This window comes from Ochotona curzoniae, unplaced genomic scaffold (genome assembly GCF_017591425.1).
Source record: "Ochotona curzoniae isolate NIBS_2020 unplaced genomic scaffold, NIBS_Ocur_1.0 scaffold_3835, whole genome shotgun sequence".
Classification (NCBI taxonomy): domain Eukaryota; kingdom Metazoa; phylum Chordata; class Mammalia; order Lagomorpha; family Ochotonidae; genus Ochotona; species Ochotona curzoniae.
In genome coordinates this window covers 20,665,377-20,690,805 of record NW_024467114.1, presented here as the reverse complement: position 1 = coordinate 20,690,805, position 25,429 = coordinate 20,665,377, and the positions used below count along the sequence as shown (strand labels likewise).

The window sequence follows — 25,429 nt, the reverse complement described above, 5'->3', positions numbered from 1 at the left end:
GACTGGAAAAATCTTCCTACAGTAGAACATATAAGGAGTAGTAAATGTTTTTCTAAGTACTGGGAAACAAACCTTTACTTTTGTTACTTGAACTTTATTCCAGTTTTATGATTGAACATCAATATTTTGAACTAACATGGCATCAACTAGGTCTGCAAAGAGAGGGTGTTACCATTTTGAAAAAGTCCTTTTCAATTCATTTGAAAGTCTTACATATTTCCTGTTGTGGTTTGGGGTCATAACAAAGTGACTTTCAAGATTCAGCCTCGGTTCATTTCCTGTAGCTTTTAGTTGGTTCATAGGTCAGCCATCTCCTGGTGACTAGGATGTAACTCGGCTTGAGAGTTAGTAGAGACGCTGCTCTGCCATGGCTGTGTTAGCAGACATCACGGGGGATCCGGGTATCAGCTGCCGGGGTGGAGTGAGGGCTGGCCCTGCTGCCCTGACCTGGGGAAGCTGCCCGAGGGCTGGGCCCTGGCAGAGTGAGCTGTACTCCTTTGTTCCAGGGAAGACAGCACCCATATTGCAGGCTTAGGTGACTGTCTGCGTGGAGCAGGGGAGATGTGGGAAACTCCTTCTCTCTTAATGTGAATCTTGTTGCTCATATTCAATTCTGGCAAATGCTTATATTTTATTTATAAGATATATGAAAATATAATCTCTTGGCTCTCTTGAACAGGATCTGTTTATGATCTCTGAGTATTTGGCAATTTTATTAGTTACAGAATGGAAAAATCACCATTTCCAATCCCCACCCAAACTCAAAAGATTCAAGTTTAGTTTTGTAACTGGATATTAGAAATCAAGGAAATGGTCATAAATAATAATAAATGTTATATTCCTTGAGGGCTGCCTGTTTCATTTGTACTTCACAAGGGTTACTTATTCTAGACCTCTCTAGTCCTACGAGGGTAGTACTACCTTGCATTTAGGCAAATTAGAGGTTGGGGATGACATCATTTGGCTCAAGACTGTATAGCTAGAAAAGGGCAGAGAGGGGCTTCTAACCCACACCCATCTAGTACCACACTGTTTTTCTGAATGGGTTAATTTTATCTTCTTCCACCCCCATCCCGCCACCTAAATAATAATTTGGTTATTTTAGAAAATTTAGACATGCATCTTTTGGTCTAATCAGACTAAACAACAAAACATTTTCATGCATTTGTTATGTTTATTTGAAAGGCAGAATAAAAAGGAAGGAGAGGGAAAGAACAGAATAGGCCAGGCTGACTTCAGGAGGTGAGAACTCCACCTGGGTCTTCCTCATCAGAAGCAGGGCCCAGGTCCTTGTGCCATCATCTGTGGCACGCCAAATGTATTAGAGTGTCTTAGCAGGAAGCTGGCTTAGAAGTGGAGGCAAAAAACTTCCCACACACTAAGATGTGTTATCCCAGGCAGCAGCTGGCCCAACTACACCTCATCACCTTTACCCAATAAAAAATATTTTAAAGACTTCATTTAAAAAATAAATCAGCAGAGCTTTGGCTCTCCTGGTAGCTCCCTGTCCCCCCATCCTGCTGGCAAGGACACTTGACACGTGTGTCGCTTGTGCTGCTTTTGATAAAATGTGATTCACAAGGATGCCTCTACAGGATCTTGTGCAAACAACTTGCCTTGGTCATTCCGCATCTTGAAATCAGACTTGAGATAGTTTAATTTGTGGTTCTTTCTTGACCTTGTAGTTGGGCCTGTTTGGCAGCCAACAGGTAAAGCTCAATACCTCCCCGCTTTTTCTTGCAGATAATTTTGAATTCAATGCATAAGTACCAGCCCCGGGTACACATCATTAAAAAGAAAGACCACACGGCCTCATTGCTCAACCTAAAGTCTGAAGAATTCAGGACCTTCATCTTTCCAGAAACGGTTTTCACGGCGGTCACTGCCTACCAGAACCAGCTGGTAAGTGTACCGTGCACAGTGGTCCCTGAATAATTCAAGTTCTTGCATCTTCTTGAAGAAAATAGCTATCCCAGGACTCAAAATGGAATTTCACTTTTTAAAAAAGATTTATTATTTGTTTATCTATTTATTTATTTGTTTATGTCCAGAGAGAGAGAGAGAAGGAGAGACAGAGAGATCTTCCATATGTTGGGTCACTCCCCAAATAGCTACATGCATGGGCTGGCTGAAACCATGACACTCCATCCAGGACTCTCACATGGGTGACAGGTGCCCATGTCTTGGGCCATCTTGAGCTGCTTTCTAGGTGCTTTAGCAGTGGATCTCCTGGGACTTGAACCCAGTGCCCCTATATGGGATGCTGATATTGCAGCCAGGAGTTTAGCATGCTGCTCTACAGTGCCGGCCCCTGGAAGTTCACTTGCTTGTTTTCATTTGAAAGGCAGAGTTATAAAAAGGAGCAGAGAGAGAGAGAGAGAGAGAGAGCGAGAGAGTCTTCTACCCACTGGTTCACTCCCAAAATGGCCACAATGGCCAGAGCTGAGCCAATCTAAAGTTAGGAGCCAGGAGCTTCCTTTTGGTCTTCACATGGGTTCAGGCGCCCAAGGACTCGAGCCATCCTCCACTGCTTTCCTGGGCCTCAAGCAGAGAGCTGGACCAGAAGTGGAGCATCTGGGACATGAACCAGTGTACTACAAACAGAGGCCCAAACCACTGTGCCACAGGCTGGCCCCTGGCAGTTCCCTTTGTACAGAGCTGTTGTCAGCCAGGGACCTCCAAGGGCATGCTGAGTGATGGTGCACTTACTATCCCTCTTGGGATCCACGTCCTCCACGTCACCCGGATTTAAAGCCTGCCCCATTCTGCTCTCTCCACTTTTCTTCTCTGGAAAAATTGCTTGCCTCCCTTTCTTCCTCCTGGCTGTCTATGTAACCCTACTTAGTCTCTTTGCTTTGTAATATTTAGAATATTTAAATATTTAAAAATGTAAAAACTCCAATTTCTCTCTAAATAAAGCAGACATCTTCTAGCCACCTGCCCAAACTATTGGTACTTTGGGCATTTTGTGAGATGTATTCAGCTAGAATTTAGAATAATTGTCACAAAATGGTTTTAAAATTGTTTTTAGTGTAAAAAACTGCTGTATGTAGGCAGATGTGCATTTAATTAACTCCAAGATACCTAATTTACAATTTTGAGTTTTACGTTTTCTCTTGGTGTGTATCCTGTTACAGAACTCATATATTTCTTCAACCATAAGATTTAGTCCAACTTCATACATGTTTCTCAAGCTCCTACTATGGGCTTGGCACTGTTAGGCACTTCTTATATATTCTCTACTTTTGTGGTCAGTCTTAAGTTTGAAAAGCTTGCAGCAATACTACCTCTGTAGGTGAGAAGGCTGGGGCTAGGAGAGGGGAAGTTAGCCTTCTCTGCTTAGGAATGACCCGAAGAAGAATTCCTCCAGATATACTCGAATAAAACAAGCTCATAGTCTCAACTCACTTGAGAATTTGGCTCGACGCAGCCGTTGCTATGTTGCTTTTTCTTGCTTAGTTGTGGAGAGCTCTGTTCTTGTCTTGGTGCTGTTACGTTTTGAATTTTGAGTGATTAATCGACAGATGCTACCTGAAAAAGGGCCCGGAGTTTGTCATGGGATGAAAAGCCTGGGGAGATACCAGATGAAGCTGAAATGCAAAGAAGTGAATGAGAGGCCAGAGCAGGGACTGTGCTGACAACCTGCGCGGATATGCAGGGCTGTTTGGAGTGGGTTTCATTTCACCGCTGTGTTTGCCCATTTCCATCCCTGTACCTGTAGCCTGGGCGAGGAGCAGAGTGGACCATTGTAGGGGCTTGTTGTGCAGCAGGTGGGTGTGCTGGTGTGTGTAAATGTGCCTTTGGGAACCTGTCAGGGCTGCCCGGCGTGAGATTACTGCTGGGCCCTCGCAGGAATGTCAAAAGGACTTGTCACCCCTGGGCTTTTACCATTGTAGTCACCTATTTTTTAGTGAGATTAATGAATGCAGGAATGTTGTCATGCTGATTGTCTTACAGTAAAAGCAAAGTATTTCAGCTTCAGAATCTTGTGTTTGCTGGTTCACTCCTCAAATGGCTACAGTGCCAGGGCTAGTCAAAGCCAAAGCCAGGAGCCCGGGACTCTCTATTCACATGTGGACAACACGGGCCCGGTTCTGGGTCGTCTTCCACTGCTTTCCTAGCCACATTGTCAGGGAAGTGGATTAGTAAGAGTGCTGGAACTTGAACCTGTGCTGCTGTGGGATGTCAGCCTTGTGGGGCAGCCTGGCTTGCTGCACCACCGAGCTGGCCCCTCATCTCCTTTTACACTAGTTGAACCTATAGATTTTATGGCATTTACATATATGTACTAGTATGCAAGCTTATTGATGCTTGGGAATAAAATAAAAACTGGTGGAGCTCCATTGCTTTTTTATCAGTACTCCCTATCCCAAGAGTATGTGATTTCTTTTTCAAGGCTTTATTTTGTTAATAGACACTTTTTTCAGAAGATCTATTTTTATTTATTTGAAAGGCAGTGCAGGGAGCAGGGAAGAGATTTTCCTTCTACTGCTTCATTCCCCCAGATGGCCATAATGGCCAGAGCTGATCCAAGCTGAACTCTAACAAGGACTCTAACAGGGTCTCCCATATAGGTGGCAAGGACCAAGCGCTTGTGCCGTCTTCTTCTGCCTTCCCAGTTGCATTAGCAGGGAACTGGATCGAAGTGGAGCAGCTGGGACTTAGACTGCTGTTCTGATACTCGATGCTGGGATCCTAGGAGTCAGCATAGCTTACTGCACCACAATGGCCATCCCATGATTTTCTTTTTCTTTAGTGAAAATGACAGACAGAAGAACAAAAATTAAAAGGCACTTCTAAGTATAACACCTTAGATCTGGTTTAATATTTGATAGAACCATCCTGAACAAATATTTTGGCAGAATCTCTCATTAGCACACTGAGATGTGGGTGTTGCTTATTATTGGAGGGTATTATTTATACAATACTAGTTAACATTTGGTTACTTAATATGCAGTAAGCACCATTTTAAATGTAATATCTTACTGAGTTGTTACAATGATATTATGAGGTAGTCACAAGATTATTCTTATTTGGCATCATAGCATTGGGGAAACTGAGGCACAAAATTCAGTCTGCCATGCAAGGTGTCCTTGCTACCTCTATCATAGATGTTTTTCCAAGCAGGTTGGTTTCAAGAATCGGTGTCCATCAACTCTGACCGGTAGAGGTTGATGTTCCCAAGGAAGCAGGACTTCACTTCCTCTCAGCTTTTGACTCTAACAGACTTTTCTGGAACATGTCCATTCTCCTCCTCCTCCTTCTTTGTTTTGTACTATTTACTTAAATTTCTTTACATTTTATTTAGGAGGGAGGGAAGGAGAAAGTTGCAAGGGGGGAGGAGGAAAGAGAAAGACTCCCGTCTACTTGTCCACTTCTCAGATGCTTTCAAACAGCCAGAATTAAGGCAGAACTAAGTCAGAAGCCAGGAACTGCATCCAAGCCTCCCACGTTCAGGAACTGAGCCAACCTTCACTGCCTCCAAGCATGCGCATTGAGAAAAGCTGGGTCCGGAGTGGAACAGTGAGCACTGGAGTTCTCCAACATGGAATGTAGACATCCCGAGTAGAAACGCAACTACTGCACCCTGTGCCTGCCCTATTTTCCTTTCTTACTGCTCCTTCCCACCCCCCAAGTAAGAAGCCAGAGCACACCTGCTGCGTGCAGGGTGCTGTTCACACTGCACCTCAGCCAGGTGTGGGGTGTTGGCACTCACCCCAGACACAGGTCACAGTGTCCACTCACACCAGCTGTACCTAACAGGAGTTAGTGCTTTGTGGTAGCATCTCTCTCAATACTTCTGCCACCTAACTTATAATTGGTATTTTAAAAGATGTATTTATTTGTTTGAAAGTTGGAGTTAGAGAGAAGCAGATATACACAGATCCTCCATCTGTAGATTTATTCCCAAAACGCCCAGGAGCCCCATCCCAATCTCCCACATAGGTGGCAGGGACTCAGGTACTTGGGCCATCCTCTGCTGCTTTCCCAGGCCTTCAGCAGGGAGCTGGATCAGAAGTGGAGCACATGGGACACGAATTGGCACCGAGATAGGTACTGGCATGGCAGACAGAAGCTTTACCTATTATCCCACAATCCTGGCCCCACTCAACTTCTTGTTTAGAAAACTTTCTATTATAGCAAGTATTAAACATGGTAAAGACTTATTTGATTTATTTGAAAGAATGATAGAGGGGTTGAAGAGGTATCTTCCATTTGCTGGTTTGCTCCCCAAATGGCCGTACTAGCCAAGACTGGGTCAAGCTGAAGCACCGAGCCAGGAACTACATGTTACACCATCTAGGTGACAGGGGACCAAGTACTTGCAATATGTGTTGCTGCTTTTCCAGGCACCTTACAGCTCAGACGTGGAGCGACAGAGACCACAGCTGGTGCTCTGAGAGGTGATGACAGTGTTGCAAGTGGCAGCTTAGTGTGCTGTGCTGAAATGCTGACTCCCTGATTTATTATTTTTAATTTCTTAAAAGAGTTGTTTATTCTTATCGGGAATTCAGATATACACAGAGAAGGAGAGACAGACAGGAAGATCTTTCTTTTGCTGGTTCACTCCCTAAGTGGCCGCAATGGCTGAGCCGATCTGAAACCAGGAACCAGAAGCTGCACACGGATGCAGGGTCCCAAGGCTTTGGGCTGTCCTCTACCACTTTCCCAGGCCATGAGCATGGAGCTGGATGGGAAGCAGGGCTGCCAGGATATGAACTGACACCTGAATGGGGTCCTGGCACGTGCAAGGTGAGGACTTTAGCCACTAGGCTATCGTACCAGGCCCTTATTTTTTAAGTTTTAAAAAATCTTCCAACTTTTTTAAAAAAACTGTTTAATTCTGATCCTAATCTCCAGGAAGTTGAAACACAAGTCCCATTTCCTAAATGAAGTAACTGAGGTTCGGAGTAGATAAAACATTCAGCAGAGGTCATCAATTTGGTGGCAGACAGAACCATCGTGAGGTTCTGATCTGAATCTTAGAGGGTGTCAGGATGGACGGCAAGACCCGAGCAGTAACCACTGGCAGTGAAAACTGAATTAGAAAGCATTGCTAAGTCAAAATAGCTTAAGATGCCAACAAGGGCAGGTCCCAACACTAGCTGCTCGTCTTGGTAATGTATAGTTCTGACTGATGTGCTCAGCTGCGTTTCATTACATTGTGAAGTATGAAGATGACTGTTTTGTGTGTCTTTTCATTGCTTAGCAACCCAGAATGAAAGTGTCTAGATTCAAAATTAATCCCTCCACACACCTGCTATGTCTTGGTATATTCCCATAAATCTACTTTGAAAGCCATCGTCTATAGCACAAAGCTATATACACATTGGAAATCCCATTCTTGGTCAAAGATTTAATTTGATATGATAGTAGGTAGTTTTGTATATGGTTTATGCTTCACTGGACCAATCAGAATTCATGTAGTACATGCTCAGCCAGCATATTTGGAGGGAATAAATCAATTTCGGGCAGCCTTTTTATTGGTCCTCAGTCAGTTTCTAAAATTATCACTGTGTCAACTATCCTGATTTGCGTATTGATTTTACTTTGTTTTTTTTTTTTTTTTATTGTTGCTTACACTGTATTATGTAGTACAGTTTTATAGGCGCTGGGGATTCCCCCCACCCCTCCCCATACCCCTCCCCCCTTGGTGGATTCCTCCACCTTGCTGCATAACCATAGTTCAAGTTCAGTTGAGATTCATTGCTTGCAAACACATGCCTAGCATAAAGTTCAGCGTCTTATTGTCCAGATAAGTTCAGTGGCTTCCTGGGGATTTTACTTTGGTAAATTTATAATAAAAATAGATATATAAGAAATAAAGTAAATGTATCCTAAGTCTGTTATTAAAAACATTAGAATTTTTTCTTGTGTGGAAACAGAGAAGAAGAACTGGCACTGTGGCAAAGTGGGATAAGTCACCGCCTGGAGTGCTGGCATCCCATATGGGTACTAATTCAAGTCCTGGCTGCTCCGCTTCTGATCCAGCTCCCGGGTGATGTGCCTGGAAAGGCAGCAGAGGGTGGTCCAAGGTCATGTGGGATTTCCTGGCTTCAGCCTGGCCCAGTCCTGGACTTCTCTCTGCAACTCTAACTTTCAGTTACATAAAATAAATTGAAAAAAAAAATGGAAGGAAGATAACTATTCAGAACTTCATATTAGGGTCACTTTTATATCTCTTAAACTTGGGTAGTTATTTTTATGTTTATTAACATGCAAATAAAAGTTTCCAATAGAATTTGTGAGTAACTTCTCATTGTGGTTGACAGGTTTTTTTCTAAGTAAGGAAAATGGGATTTTTTTTTTTTTGCCATTTCTCTCTAGTTTTTTCAAGGAAATGATTGCATTTCTTCACATTATTAGATAAAAGCTAAATACATTACACTTTCAACAAACTATTTTATAATTTAAGATTTAAAGGTCATGCGTTGTTTTTGAGCCAGCAAGCCCTGCTGTTAGAGTTGAAGTGTAGGTCAGGTTTCATTTTTAAATGCCTTTGGTCAGATCTTGTCCTGATAATTGGAGAAATGGTCTCTGGGGGCCAATTCACCTTGTGGCTGGGAACCCCAGCAGGACTCAGAGTTCAGGAGCATCACGGGGAATAATGACCACTGCGAAAGGTCTCTTTGCGTTGGTGCAGTTGGTGGCGTCACCTCTGCTCTCTAATGATGCGTGTGTTTCTGTGCTGGTAATAGAGAGGTGAGTGACTGTTCTGGTTAGGAGATTCACCATGCTCCACGTTATCCGGATCGAACGTGAAGAAGCAGGCTGTCATCTTGCCCGGATTGTTAGTGATTTGGATCCAGGTAGATGCACACCACACTGCAGGATTTCTGGAATGTTCACTGTTCTCCTTAGTATTTTATTCTTTAGGAAGTAAGAGACAAATCTGCTTTTCAAAATACTTTTTGAATTGTAGATATGTTTTTCAGTGATAACGTTGACAAAGATGATGTTGTTGAGTAGTGTCACACACATCAGGCATCCTGTGTTCAGGGTGAGTGAACTCGTGTCCCAGGGAGAGAAGGCACTGCTGCCCATCCAGCTCCTCTCTCTCGCCTATGAAGTTGTGTGGCTTTTTCAGATACTCGGAATTTCACCAACACCTTGTGTGTTGAATATGTTTATATGTAAACATTCATTTTAATTTAATATTAAAAATGTTTACATTTTAATTTAAATATTTGTGGAATGAGTCTGTGACTAAAGATGTGCAACTTCCTAGAGTGTTAAAGCTGTTTAAAATTATTAGTGTAAATGTAAATTTAAAATGCATTAGAAGCTAAGAATAAAGGACGGAAATTGGAAGGAAGATAGGGAGGGAGGAAAGGCATAGTATGGTCTTAGAATTGTATCTACAAAATGTGTTGAATCTGTTAAGAACTACTAAAACTGTTTAAAGTTATTTTTTCTTAAAGTTAGGAAACAAAGCAAAGTGCTTTGGAGTTTCAAGTAGTCCGTACCTGATAAAATAATGAAGTCGTATTTCTGACTATTTGCACTTGAAGCCAGCCTTAACATTTCTGGGGTTCTTGTTGTAGGTACCCCCTCAGGCTCAGCGTGTAGCAGTGCGTATCACGGTGAACACAATGGGCTCATTAGCAGGTGCAAGCCCTGGTTGTGCGATTTTCATTTGTACTCACAATTGTTATCCCTATACAGTCTCAGTGATAATAGTCCCACTAAGTTTCCCCCCTCTAATTTGCAAGAGCAGTTATTTCCCCTGAAGTTAAATTAAATGGAGCATAGATAGAATGGACACTTATTACTTATTTTGAACTCTTTTTCTAATTTGTGCACTAAAATTGTTGCTGTAACTGAATGGGAAGTCTCAGTGTGTAAAAGTATCATGGACTAATCTTGAAACTTTTCTGTAGTTTGAAATTGCATTAAAATGTAAAGAAGATAATTATCATTGATAACCTTACGGATTCTGAAAGATGAATTAGAAAGATACTGGATGTGGATAATTCTAATAATGAAAGCAAATTCAAAACATCTGAATTTTTTTTTGTTGAATTTGTCTCCTCATTCAAACTCAACAGGAAGTGGCAACAGTGAAGAGTTCACATTTTGAGTGTATACATTCTCTGTGGTTTTAGGACTGTGAGAGATTTAAAATAAAACCTTAACCGTCATGTACATTGCAATAGCCTTCACCTTTTGGAAATATGAGCAGCAGCAGAAATGATTTTTCAAAATCCTTTTCATGGCAAAGCTATTTTCAAAGTCCTTCTTGAACCATAACAGCAGGTAGATACTATCTTCCTTTTAGTGTATAAGCTTCAAGCCAACCTTGACATGGCCTACACGAAGAGCAGTGCCCATGAAAAGACTTCTTCCAATGCTCAATGCTAGATTTTTCTGAGTTAGGTAATCATCTGATACTTGCACCACATTCTTTAAAAGATTTATTTATTTTTGGGCCCGGCGCGGTGGCGCAAGTGGTTAAAGGTCCTCGCCTTGCACGCCCGGGATCCCATATGGGCGCCGGTTCTAATCCCGGCAGCCCCGCTTCCCTTCCAGCTCCCTGCTTGTGGCCTGGGAAAGCAGTCGAGGACGGCCCAAAGCTTTGGGAACCTGCACCCGTGTGGGAGACCCGGAAGAGGCTCCTGGCTTCGGATCGGCATAGTATCGGCCCGTTGCGCTCACTTGGGGAGTGAATCATCGGACGGAGGATCTTTCTCTCTGTCTCTCCTCTCTGTATATCCGCCTTTCCAATGAAAAAATAATAAAAATAAATCTTAAAGAAAAAAGATTTCTTTATTTTTATTTGAAAGTCAGATTTACAAAGAGAAGGAGAGACAGAGAGAAAGATCTTCCATCTGCTGGCTTACTCCCCAAGTAGCTGCAATGGCCAGAGCTGAGCCAATCTGAAGCCAGGAGCCAAGAGCTTCTTCCCGGTCTCCCATGCAGGTGCAGGTTCCCAAGGCTTTGGGCCATTCTTGACTGCCTTGCCAGCCCACAAGCAGGGAGCTGGATGGGAAGTAGAGCAGTCAGGAAGTGAACCAGAGCCCACATGGGATCCCGGTGATGCAAGACAAGAACTTTAGCCACTAGGCTACCATGCTGGGCCCCACAAAATTTTAACCATTGGTGAATCCATTTGCTTTTCGATCTTGTAAGTGTGCATTTGAAGGACACTGCACCTTTATTGTCCTGTCGCACAGTTTAAGCTGACATTATCGCCTAGGTTTGATTCATCTTGTTCGTTACTAGTCCTGCAGTGGATGTAGTGCTAACCTCCTCATGGTTTGCACCAACACTTAGCACAGTGCATTTGCAAGGTAGTCAATCCTTACTCCACATTTGTGGATGAATTACTGTGAAATCATTTTCATGAACTATAATGTGGTTGTTCAGCAGAAAAAGGCATGGCTCCTATCTGAAGGCTTTGAAGTCTTGTTGGACTTTATGATCATGGAACACGTTGATTGCCTGGGCTTTATTTTGATCAAATAAAAACTTTATTCTTCCTGAAAGTTGGTTAAAAGAACAAGCGCTAGTGTAAGCGGCTCAAGTGGCCGCATTGCTCAGGAGGCAGTAGAAGTGTGTGAGCAAAGGCTTGTAATGACCACATTATGAAGGCAACCTCAGGGCCTTTAGTACAGTTCTTTACACAAACACTTTATTATTCTTTTTTAAAAATTGTAATTACTTATTTGAAATAGAGCACTCCTCCATCCACAAGATCACTCACCAAAAGCTAGCAACAGTCAGAGCTGAACTGGGCTGAAGTCAAGAGCCAGAAACTCTCCCTTGGGTGGCAGCCACCCAAGTCCTTGACATCACACAGTTTCCCAGCGTGAGCATTATTAGCAGGAAGCTAGAATCCAGACTGTTTTATCTTACTTCTTTTCCTGTTTACCATTTTTTCTGTTACTAACTTTAAAAAATTGCCTACTTTTCCTTAGCTGTTCTAGAGTGAATGTTCCTGGGCCTATGGACTACCATCTGTCAGGATGTCAACACAGAGGAGCAGGCTCCAGGGCCTGAATGGAGTGGGGGCAAGGCAAGGGGCTTCTCCGCAGACGATGCATTGGTGTAACCCACATTCAGAAAACTTAAAAAATAAAAGACCTTTATTTTATAAAGAAAACTAAAATTTTTAGATAGTAATGGCTTAAAATGAGTAGACATACTCTGATCAGAGGAAAGGTTGCTTTTTGACAAAAGAGTCTTCGGATTCTGTTTTTGTGTGATTGACTCCTTGCCTTGACAGATGATGAAATGACTCAACCTATAACTTCTTTTCCATTAAGGATGTTTTGTATCAGTCTCTGGAGCTTACTGTGGGTCCTAGCTTTGATGGTAAGGATCCAGGACTCTCTTTAAGGGTTCCTTAACTCCAATGCAAATACTGACCAGCTGCTTCTGTATTCTGACATTCTTTATGCCTCAGCACGGTTACTTACCAGCGAGGGTTTGGGCTAGACAAGCACTATTGTTCCTTTCATCTCAAAAACACAAAGATTTTCCACACTGATCATCATCTCTCCTCAGTACTTTTTTCATTTTTCACTTTGTAACCTAATGTGCTTTCCTTTGGTGGCACTGTGCACATGATTTGTTGCCTCTTTCTTCATGAATATTAGTACTATTAGCATTATGAATATCACAGTTTAGACACTACTGCAGACTCTGATTTTTTTTTTTTTGCTTAAGATTTAGTTATTGGAAAGTCAGATTTACAGAAAGAAGGAGAGACAGAGAAAAAGATCTTCCGTCTGCTGGTTCAATCCCCAAACGGCTGGAACAGCTAGAACTGAGCCAATCTGAAGCCAGGAACCAGAAGCTTCCTTTGGGTCTCCCACATGGGTGCAGGGTCCTAAGGCTTTGGGCATCCTCAACTGTTTTCCCAGGTCACAAACAGGAAGCTGGATGGGAAGTGGAACAGCCAGTATATGAACCAGCACTCATATGTGATCCCGGCACCTGCAAGGGGAAGATTTAGGCACTAGGCTATCTCACTAGGTCCCAGACTGTGATTCTTACCAGAAAACATTTTGTTTCTAAATAAGCCTAGAGTTCTGTAAATAGTATTGTATGGAAGGATAACAAAAGGTGGACCAATCTGACTCTAATGGAGTCAGATGGAGAGGGGAATAGGAATGCATGTATACTCTGCCGGCTTTACAGCGTGTGAATCAATACAGTATTGGACACAGGGCTAGTACTGGCTCATGACTCTTAATTTATTGTGGCAGGTATCTGTGCCATAGTAATGAGATACTGCCAAGTCATAAACAGACACACTCTTTGAGCTTATTCACCTTTCCCCACCAGTGATGGGCCCCCCTCTCCCATTAGTTCCCCTTGCCCCAATTGAGCCCCATCCTTTCATTAATCTACGCACTTCACAGCCTCGCTCATGCCCGTCTTCCTGTGCAAGGCCCCCACCCCTAGTTGTGTCTCTCCATTGACCATCTCAAACACCTCCCTCCCTCTGCACTTGACTGTGAGCCATCTCTCCTGTGTTCTTGGCCCTGTCCAGCCTCGCTGTAACACTGAGCGGCATCACGGTAAACAAGAGCAAAGTCTAAATCTCCAGTTTGACTTCCTTGACATTGGAAATGATTTGTTTTATACTCATTCTTTCTTTTCCAGATAACCAAGCTGAAAATAGACAGCAACCCTTTTGCCAAAGGCTTCCGGGACTCCTCCAGGCTCACTGACATTGAGAGGTAAGAAGAATTTCTATTGACTGTTTTTTTTTTTTTGTCCCCACGAGCTAAAGATAGTTTGTAAGAACACACACATTTCATTGCCAGGGAGTTTATGACCATGTAAGATCTCCCTTTCTCTACCTCCGTTCCCTCCAGTTCTGAGCTGGTGGATCTCTAGCTGCTGCTCAACAGCTGCATCAGGCGCACTGTCACGGACTTAGCCTCTGAGGGAAGCAGTTTCTCTGGCCAGAACATGTAGGCCACCACATAGAGAATGAGAAGTAGGCGTTTGCCAAGCCTTAGGATTCTTGAGGTTAAGCTTCATGTCTCCATGTGTGGCCCGTATGCAGAGAAAGAAAAACCAGTGGCCTGTAACCTCCTTCAGTGGCCAGCATAAAGAGCAGAAGACTGGTTTGGAATCATGAGAAACAGGGAGACAAACAAAATTCAAGGTCACAGAATTTTTCCTAGAGGGTTGATGGCTTGTATTTCATAGACCAGACATCAGATCCCAGGACCCCCTAAAAGCCTAAAACAGCCTCATGCCTGAAGCTTGCCCAGTTTTTCTTCAATTTTCCATGCAATTTGAGAGCATGCAAGTGATGGGTAACGTCTTGTTAAGATCCATAGTTTGCCAAATATGAATGTCAAGAACTGTGTTTCTCTGAGATATTTTTCAACCTGATTGATCATTTGCATTTCTTAAATAACACTCTTATTTTTTTTATGTGACCTGACATCTTTATCAACCCCTGGTTTACTTTATTCCACATCTTCGTATGGTTTCCCTTGCAAGTGCCACACATTTCTGCCACCTGCCACCAGTCATCTCCTGACCTCAACAATTGTGCCCACCGTATCTTGACAACTCTCCCGCAATGGCAAGGGTTAATTACATTTTAAACATCTTCTGTGGTTCTTCATCCACTTTTGCGGGATGCTGGTTTAATTTGTGAGTACAGATTGAAAAGCCTGGCGAAGAGGCAGGAAGCTAGCAGGACTGGCTGAATGTTGTATAGAAACTACTGGATTTGTGTGGAAAAGAACCATCATCTGGCTGTAGAACCTAACAAGGGGGTAATGCAATTAAGTGTAAAATGTAGAGAGAAGGTAGGCTGGTAGTTCTCCAATCAGATGACCAGTGAATGAGACTCTGGCATGGGAAACAAGAATCTATTTACAAAGACTGCTTCATTTAGAAACGATTCTTCAGTTTCTCCCGAGTGATAAAGAGTAGCTTGTGCAGCTAGGATTATTACAGGTGAATTATTTTCCTTGTTTTACTTAGGTATCAAATGAGAATGATGACAGCAACTCAGTGGGCCAGTAGTGATGTGTTTTTACAGTGTATGTCAGGGGTTAAGCATTGTGTGTAGATATTCCTCCACTTGTTATGGAGTCTTGCCAAAACTCCACCATTGGTTGAGGATACCATTATGTTGAAAATGTAATTCCTACACCTCCCCATCCTGGCTTTGCCCCGCAGCACACAGTAAAGTGTCGGCTGTTCCTCTCGTGATCCAGGGTGTGACTGGGAGCTATGCCCCGCAACGCGGCCTGATGTCATCAGAGAGAACTGTGCCTCTTGTCACTAGCCTGATTAAGGATAGAAATTCTGGATTCAAAGTACAATTGCTACCGAATGCATGTCACCTTTAACACCATCATAAAGTTAAGAAAGACACCAGAACTCACATGAAGCCATTGTAACTTAGGGAGAGGAAAGTCTTGAGTCAGAATCCCACTTTGTCTCTCACTGAGTGACCCTGAGGATCTCACTGGACTGTCGGCCTCCCCATCTGGAAGCCAGAGAACCTAACCTTGCTCGCATCACAGCTTTGTCCTGGGGAACAAGCGAAATGACAATTACAAAAGCACTTAGCAAATCTAAAATTGTAAAAGCAGTTGTAACTTCTTGCTCGTATTCGGTGAGCATTTTATCTAACAGCATGTCCTCAGATGAGTCTACTTTTAATAGACTTAGCAGACCCATTCCTGGAGTAAAAATAGCCCTGCAGCTGCACGTGTGCTTGTGTGATAGGAGAACCCAGTCTGCCTGCCCTTTGGACTGGTGGATTTGATAATGCATACATGGCCACATTTTCCACTTACTGGGTAAGCGTCCTGATGTGGGAGTACTCACACGCATGTGAAGCATTGTGGTCTTCAGTGGTCTGAGAGCTAAGAGAACATTCTTACAAGACTAGCTGAAAGTTTACAAGATGACCCAAATTGTGTGAAATCAATAGAGGTTTTGGATTTCATTTCCAGGTATTTAAGTCTGATTTCTTTTTTTTTTTTTTTCCTAAAAAGCCTTTGGGGATGGGACAAATCAGATCAATTGATCTTTAGAGACCTGAAGAAATTAAATTAGTCTGGAGTCAGTTACTGCACTAAACCATCTGGTAATTGAATTGCTCCTTGTAACTGATTGAAAACAGCCCTATCAGTAACAATACAGGGAGCTTTGCTTTATGAGAGATCTGAGAGAAAGACACATCTTTTTATGACATGATGACAGATATTGCACTTTTCTAACCTAATTGAATATGATGCTATAAATACGTGACCTTAATGATTTCAAGTTTCCTGTTGCTGATTTACAACTTACTCTATGGGACACCCAAACAGAAATGCTGCCGAAAGGGTTGGATCTGCTGTCCCAGGCAGTGTCTTTCTCATCTGGAAAGGAAAACCCAGCTCATTAACAAAAGCTGAAAGTCCTGTCATGAGTTGCTTGGTACGTTCCTACCATAACCAGCTCATACGTCAACCAAATCCCAAGGGGATGGCTTAAAATGACCTAATTTCTAGTTGTGCAGATCAGGGAAGGAATTATCTGCCAGCTCTGCATAGTAGCGAACCCTCCCTTGACATTTTGTTTTACTTTTCTGTGTTAAAGGTAGGTACCTCACAGTATAGCACACAAATATGTACCATTGTTTTTGAAAAAAGAAACATATTTGAGTTTTCTACATTTTCCACAAAACTAAGTGCCTTCTATTACTTTTTTCTTTTCTACAAAAGATCTCATGCTTATTGAAAAATAATAGTAAGAAAAAGCCTAAAAGGTAATTAAGTCCTATTTATTTACCCAATTAAGAATATTCAACTATGGATATTCTATTTTAATGCTTCACTGCTTTCCAGTTTTTTTAAACTAAATTTTTGATTCAAGCAGTATATATTTTAGTGTAAAATGTGAAATAAACCATTTTACACTTTTTATAAAAGATCCTAATCATATATTTAGTAATGTGTTCATTTCTGCACTTACAACTGTCCCTTTATCGTATATGAAGAAATCTATATTAATTCTTATAGTCTCTCACTATTTTTAAGAAATTTGAGAGGCAGAGAGCTCCTATCTGCCAGTTCACTCCCCAGCTGCCTGCAGCAATCTCAGGCCTGGTTATCAAACCTGGGAGTTGTGAATGCTGTGCAGGTCTCCCACATGAGTGGCACAAACATGGCCACTCAGATGGTCCTGCTGCCTCTCAACTCCTGTGCTCCTAGGAAGCTGGAGTTGGAAGTCTGGGGGCCACTAAACTGAGAGAATCTGATATGGCACAGTGGCACCTCGTCTGCCAACTCAACTGCTAGGCCAAGTCTGCCCTGTACAGTGCTTTTTACCAAGCTGTCAGAATCACATTATTGTCATTTCCATAAACCAGTAGCATATGGACTATTTGATATGCTTAATCATCCTTTGTAGTTGTCATTCTCTAATTTAAAAAGGAAAAGAAAAATTTGGTGCCTATTCTAATCCTTAAAATAATTTTGTAGTTCTTCCAACAATGTCTTTGGGATTTTGATGGGACTTGTGTTGAATTTACTCCATAATCGCAGAGAGTAAACTTGCATCTTACAGGATCTTGCACTCCTGCACTGATTCATTCCTTTCAGGAACAGGCATGTTCCTGCAATCTCTTGTGTGGAATTTTTGGTATTTTCAAGTTTGTAAGTCCCGCATGATTTCTTAGAGATGTGTCTAGTCAGTTTGTGGGCACTTCACTGCCTATCACAATAACGACTGGCCACAGATGGCTGATGAAAATGTTTCTCTTGCATATTGAGAAGTGCTGTGTGTGTTAGAGATGGAAGGGGAGGGAGACAGAACCCTCTGGAGTGGTTTTTTAAGACTCAGTAAAAAAACCAAAAGAATGAAAAGTTCTCAACAGTTTTACAGTGTTGATTGGCTATTAAAGTAATATTTTAGGTTATTGGATTAAAGGCATAGTTTTGTGTTTTTTTTTTTCACGTGGAAGCTACACAAGTTAAAATTACATTTGTGACTCATTTCTGTTGGAAGACATTGTACTGGAGGGCTTTGGGGGAACTGGCTCTTATAAATAGGATTTCAGAAAAGAAATTCACACAGATAAGGCCGTAAAAAGTCATTGATTTCTATATGTGCTTGGCATTCCTCCATCTTACTGAACTTAAACTGTTGAAATAATTTTTGTCATCTCTTCTATTTTCTAGTTAGATTGCTATATCATTTACAAAAGCAATCTCATGCACTCTCCAGAGTTGGCCATTGTTATGGACATGGCCCCACACCTTTCCAAATACACCATATGAGCAGATAGACTGCTCACCAGCAGCAAACACTGGGAATGCCTTCTTTCTAGATTTCTGCAGTGTGAGGATCTTTCCGCTCAGAGCTACTTGAACATCTGCCTTCTGTATCTCCAAGTTGCAATTCGGGTGAAACTCTAGTACAGGCCATCTGATTCCCAGCTGTCCGTTTCCTCGCTGTACACTGGTGAATGACACACAAATAGGCTCTTTCTTCACTGCTTTCCTGTTCATGGCTCTAAGCACCCTCTCTCATTTGCTGAGTTTTTCTTGTTTTCTTGGTTACATCAGTGGGACAGGGAATGAAATACTTAAGCGTATGTCATCCTATTGGTTCAAAATTTATACTGAGAGTCTTGGGAAGAGTTGTTTAAAACTCCTTGTGTTGAGCCAAATCTTCAAACACGTAAAGTATGGACATAAGTCCAGTAAGATTCAGGCCTTTTTGCTCAGGATGCAAGGCATTCTTTTAGTGTCAATGAAGAAGGAGAATTGGGAAATCAAATTGCAACTCTAATATTCTAGGAATTTCTAGAGGCTGTATTTACATAAGATATTGAAGAAAAGGCATTTTTGGAGAACTGCTGAAGAGGGTCACAGTTTATGGATCATTTCAGAGACTTTCATAATGATGGGTGGTGCTAGAAAGTAATTTTTGATTGTCATGGGACTCCCGACTGGTTGGAAGTTTGTGAAGCAGTGACATTTTCCTAGGAGCCATGTAGTGCCCAGTATAACCAGGTGGACAGCTCGTAGCAGAGATTGGCAAACTACAACCTGCTACTGTTTGTATGCCCACAAGCTTAGAATGGCTTTTATGTTTCTAAATGGTTGAAAAGAGTTAATATTTCTTAATGTGCAGAAATAATATGAAAGTAAAATTTATTATTTATCAATATGGCTTTATTGGAACACACTTTATTTGTTCTCGATAGCTTTTTTCATGTTAAGTGAGAGTTGAGTAAGAGACCATGTGACCTGTAAAGCTTGATGTATTTGGCCTGGTGCCCTTTGCAGAAAAATATGCTGATCCTTGGCTTAGAGCTTGCAGAGACTGTGGGAATGTTGACACCAAGGAAAATTCCTACCCAGGAATCTTTCCTCCTCGAGATGATTATTCCTCTTCCTGGGTTAAAATACAGAATTAACTTAATTCTTTAATCATGTTACAAGTCCCTAGTGATGTTAGTTCACAGAGCCAGTGAGACCTGATTTCTGTCACCACATTTTCTTCCCATCTTTAGTGGAGACTTGCTGTTAGAGTCATTTTAGCACGTGTGGTTCAATCTAGAAGAAAGGTGTGGAGACGCGTCCTTTGTAAGATTCTGTATGCATTTTAGATGTCTGGGTTTTTTTTTTGTCTACTAATTGTGTGGCTGAGTTGTTATGATTAATTGAAACAGATTGTGCTATGGTTTGAATGTAATGTGTTTCCACCAAAACTCACCATAAGGCTTGCTTCCTGATATAGCTGTATTGTAAGTTGTTGTCTTTGAGAGATGGTTTGCTTTCTTGTGGGGTTAGACTGGTTACCGCCAGAGTGGGTTGTTGTAAATGAATGTGGCTTTCTTGGCTCGCTCTCTTGCTCCCTGTCTTGTCTACACTCACCACTGTCACCCACATTTCAATCCTGTGATGCTGTCTATTTGATTATCTCACAGAGTGAGGTTCTCATTAGGCATGGCCTCCTGACTTTGGGCTTCCAGCTTTTATATTGTGAGTTGCAGGAGCTTTTCATTCTGAAGTATCCAAAATCAGATCCTTTGCTATAGCAACACAAAACTGACCAAGAGAGGTTGCAACATTTTGTTTAAGAGAAGTAGAAATTTGCAGTGGCTTTAGACACTGCACTAAAGGAATCAGGAGAGCAGAGTTAAAAATAACTCCTAAAGTACCTCGCTTGTTGTTAAAGAGTTTGAAAACACTTTCTCTAGTATTTCCCAGCTCTTCATGTTAAACATGTAACATGATGTTTGAAGGGTATGAAAGCATTTAAGCCTTAAATTAGTAAAATGTGAGCTTCTGCCTTTCACGGTACCCTCTGCACACAGTCACTGTTCTCAGTTCAAGTGTGTGTGTGTGTGTGTGTGATCCATCATGACTTCATAGACGTATTTCCATTTAAATTCAGGACTGTATGGCTTTTATGTAATGTCAGTGGCCTTACAGCTCTGTTTGCTTCCTCTTATGTGGGAATCTGGTACCAACAACCACCAGGAATGATAGAATGAAAATATTCCTCATCTGACATGATCATGTCAGATTATGAATATCAATACAGTTCTAATACCATAGTACCTAAAATTAGTTAAGAAATTTTGTGGCCCTTTTTTGTGTATTCTGGAGATTTTACTAGAATCCGTTTTTTATAAACTTAATTTTTATTTTTTATAAACTTTTATTTTTAATTTTTTTTCACAAGAGTTAATTGAAATCACTTGAAATTGTTCCTCTGTGAGGTGTATCAGAGATCCAATGATATTCATTTAAGATAATATGCATTTTTATTTAAAAAATTATAAATTTATTATTTAGTTTCATGGTAAATAGATGATTTGCCTGGTTTCAAGATAAACCCATGGCTTATTCAAAGTTATTAAGATACTTCTCCATCCTATTCCCTCCAGCTTTTACAGGTGACACTAAAAAATGTTTATCTTTCCACCCAGATTTTTTTTTAGATAACCAAGAAAGCCTATTTATTATTAGTCCCCCTTAAGTACATTTTAACATACATGCTTCTCCCTTACTTTTTCATGTTATTATATATGTCTGTAACACATGAATGTGTAAGATATACAATATCCAAGGCAACCTCAGTTTGTGAAAAAATTATTAGAAGATAAATTTTTTTGTAGAAAATGTTTTCAAATTCAGAGGTGGCTTTTATCAGAGCACCTACTTTCTGCGAGCTTTTTGAAAACTGTTCATATGTATTATTTGGCTCACTTGCATCATACTATTTTATGTTACATTTAAATGAAGATATAAGTGTTTCATAATCAATATTTTACTATGTGATCAATTTCATTGGTACTCTGAGTTATTTATTTTATAACCATCAAGGTTTATAATTTTGCTCTAATGTTTACATTTATATTTCTTTTAAGATCTCATATTCCCCCTTTTCATTTTCATATTGGTCCCCTGCATGAGTATTGATAAAAGTAACTAGAAATTGTTTTAGCCTTTCCTCTGCTTTAAAGGGAGGAGCATCTCCTTAGTGTGTTAATGAGATGGTGAATACTCTTACTTTGGTCAGTTTCTATGCCCATTCTCCACCCTCGCTCTTGTTCAGAATTGTGCATGATTTGGCTTTTCAGAATGCTATCATCATTGTACTATGTTCTTTCTTATGACCATGGGTTTGCCTTTATTCTGCAATGAATTATATCCAGCAGTGTTACCACAGTTCAAATTCAGTTAAGGTTCTTTCATTGGAAGTATTTACCAACATTTGCTTAGCTTTCTTGGAAAGGTTTGGTTCATGGTTAAAATGAAATGAGGAGTTACTCAGTTTATCTGTCATTGTACCAACCAAGAACATACTTGCAGTAGAAGATTTTGGGTGAGAACCCAGGAATTGGTAACCAAGACCAAAAGGCAAAGAGTCCAGAGAGGGGTGAACTTTTGAAAAGAGCTACTTTCAAGTGTTTTGTTTGTGTGTATGTGTATACACACACACACACACACACACACAGATACTTATCGATTCATATTTTGGTAGAGTGGTGATGAAACTTCTAATCCATCCCATCATACCCTCACTTTAAGGAAGGAATTCGAACTCAGTTATACATAAGGAAGCCAATGATACAGCTTCTTTGGAAAGACACAATTTGTCTTCTATGTCTTCAGTGAAGAGATTCTTAGTATAAAAGTCTGCATGTACAAATGCAAGCAGTTTTGCTATGAACCAGATGAAAGTTGACTTTTGATACAATCTAATGATTTAATACACTGCAGTGGTCTCAATACAACAAGAGAGAACTGAGCAGAACTGAGTTTTAAATTATAGAAGGAGTCACCACAAAATGCCTTTATCCAGATATATTTCTGTATTTAAAATGTGATGCATTTTGAACAAGGACTTTTTCCTTTTTGCATAAAACCCTATGTGGCAAGCCAGTGCTGAGTCCCAAAGCAGCAACTCTTGCAGAAGTCCCCATGGTGGTGAACTGTCCTACTGTTTCCTTTCTTGGATTTCTCTTTCTGTGTGTGAACAGTATTTGTGCCTTGACTGACAGTTCACTGTAGTTGTTTAGGCTGGACAATTTGTCATTTACACAAGATCTTTTAGTTGTCCCAAGCATTAAGACCTAGGAAAGTAAGGATAAGGTTCTGTTGGTTTCAGTGATGGAGCTTAGTTGTTTAAGTTGCTAATGATCATATAAAACCAGAAATGTATGTTAGTACATACAAGAGAAGAATCTAGGACTAAATGAAATAAATAAAAGTCTAAAAATTTTCTGAAAGATTATTTTGTTTTTCCAAAATAGATTGTATCACATATTTCAGTTATCAAAATTAATGATTTATAATATAGCTCAAACTTTTATTTAAGGTTTTTATTTATTAAATATTTCAATAGAAGCTAAAATATTGATATAATTTGTATCTGCATAAATCTTTAGAAAAATATTGTAACAACGCGAGTTCTTTACAAAGATCCAGTAGGACATCATGTAAACGTGAACAAACTGATGAGCTGAAATATCTTTGTTTCCTATAAATTAGATTTTGTTTGAATGGAATTGACATTTTATCCTCGAATATAGTTTTGGCCAGGTCTGTTTCTAGGAGAGAAAGTTCAATGTAAGTAGCATCTCATTTCGGTTTACTTTTTCCTTTGACATGTATGTGGTTAGGAAGACAGGTGAAGTCTGATCAGTTACAGGAACTGGAAGTATCAATTTCTTCCACAATGGTTAGCAACCAGCTTAGGGGACACATGACCGTACAGATACTAACAAGACTTAGGGTCATCTTAACAATAACCTTAACAGCTCAACTGTATTAATACCTTCACATTACAGATGAGGGAATGAAAGCATGGCAAAGTGAAGTGATTTGCCTGCAGAGGCACAGCTGGCAAGGGGCATGGCTGGCATGCCTGCTAAGCACAGTTGCTCCTGCCCACCACACGGGGGCAGTGGTCCTATTCTGCACTGGTAGCCTGCAGGCCCACAGCAGCAGCAACACGGCCTCTGAACACTTCGGACATGCACTTTCAGATCCAATCCCGGGCCCACGGAGAAGGAAAACGAGGGTGAGATTGTGTACCCGATGTTTAGAAGAGCCCTCTGGTGATTTTGCTACAGGATGAAGTCTGAGAACCAACACCTTACCCTGGTCAGAGGCCAAGAGTCTAATGATAGAGACAGGCAAATGCACAGTTGTCACCCATGTAGTTAAGTGCCGTGAACGAGATGTGGGTAAGGAGACTTCAAAAGCCTCATGGAAGATAGAATGAAGAGATCATTTAATTTTGCTGTTAAACAGCTTTGGAATCCATGCATAGCTTTTCTGTAATCAGCATCTTCATGAACTTTTTGAAGATCCCCCTCATATCAGGAACAGAGATGCTGCAAAGAAGAATGTCCTGAGAGAGGAGAGTTTTGCTTTTGTGAACGTTAAGAAGTTTGTGCTTTCACTTTAAAGACAGAGAAGAGACAGCCGATTCCGGTACAGATAGAGTGTGCTGGATTTGCCTGTGTGGCATTTGAACAAATAGTCTAAAAGCCTTCAAACATCCGTAAGTATTTTGGCAGGGCCAGCACCACCATTAGTATTTTATCTGTCTTGTGGCTATGATTGTGCCTCTGACATGCATGCTATTCCTGGAAATGGTGGTTGCAAAGTTTCCAGAAGGCATCCTTTAGAGATCACTTAAGGTCGTGCATCATTCTTTGATCCTAGGAAAAAAAAACTTAGTGTTCCATGCTAGAAGGGCTGACCTTCAGTCATTGTCCCCGCTTGATTTACCTCTAATACCAATGTAGGTGTACTCAACCTCTAGTGTGTGGCCTTAGGGTCTAACAGAACTGGGCACTGCAAGCTACCATCTTAGCTCATAACGCTAAATCACCTAACCCATTAGGTGAGTCATCCTTCATTTTTCAGGGTACAGCATTTTAGGCTTCCAGGCTAAACAAAATCTTTGCACTTTTCTTTCTCCTGGAAACAGGGATTAGATAGAAAAGAAACAACACAGGCTGACCACTTACTCTCATAATATCTTCAGAGAGATGGACTGATGTGCTCCACTGTGTTCAATCACGTAAAAGGCAATAATTCAATTATGCCATCCTTTATATAAGCAAAGCCATTGCTTCCAGTTCCCTTCCAGATCTGACACAAGTAAATCACTTCGATAAAACCACCCCCTTTTTTCCCCTCTCCTAGAGACTAGCATAAGTAATGATATGATGATCTAGCAAGGACAAGATGAATGTAATACACTTCTCTTAGAAAAGCAAAGAGGGATTCATTGTGTTATTTGGAAAACTATTTTTCTCATATATGTGGAAGATGTTTGATCTCATTTAAGGTTGCTTCTAAAGAGGCAAAAATACTCATTTGAATTTAGCAGTTTGTGCAAATTTTAGGAGAAGTGATTAATGTCATTCATAATTTAGACTCATTGATGGGAATTCTGTTATAATTCTACAAAGTGAAAATACTTTCTAGGATAATGAATCAAATTCCTTTCTCATGTGAAAACAACCACCTAATTCACTTTTTAAAATCATTTTAAGCTACCAGTAATATGATACATTGTTCAGACTTAAAGGACCACTGAAATGTATGCTATTGCTTCATTTCATCATGGGTTCCATCCTACTTGTCTTTGTTTTTTAATGACCCAGGTTATCCAAAAAGACAGTCACTCTGTAGAAAGATAGTGAATTGGGTCCTTAAATAACATCGACCGTTAAGGTGGTTGGGGTTGGGGTTCCATATTAACCGAATGGATGAAAGTATATGACAGTTGGCAGATTAACTTTCCATTTAACTTTTATTTAATACATTCAGTGGTGTCTCTTAGTGACTAATAAGGTGTGTTTATTTCAATAAGTCTAAGACAAGGGACTCAAAGTCTCAAAATACTTTTAAATAGATTGCCCTTTCAGGCAAGGGATATAGGTAAAATATAGCATTTTGTGCAATAATTTAAT

The 25,429-nt window shown here is 40.8% G+C and overlaps 1 protein-coding gene across 1 annotated transcript in view; it reads left to right on the top strand.

The window, feature by feature from the left end:
* Positions 1-25,429, top strand: part of TBX20 (T-box transcription factor 20) — a 40,299-nt gene that overhangs the window by 9,721 nt on the left and 5,149 nt on the right. Inside the window, exons 5-6 of the mRNA XM_040964869.1 lie at positions 1,744-1,902; positions 13,612-13,688. Of these exons, the coding sequence (XP_040820803.1) occupies positions 1,744-1,902; positions 13,612-13,688 (236 nt within the window). The remainder of the gene's footprint in view (positions 1-1,743; positions 1,903-13,611; positions 13,689-25,429) is intronic.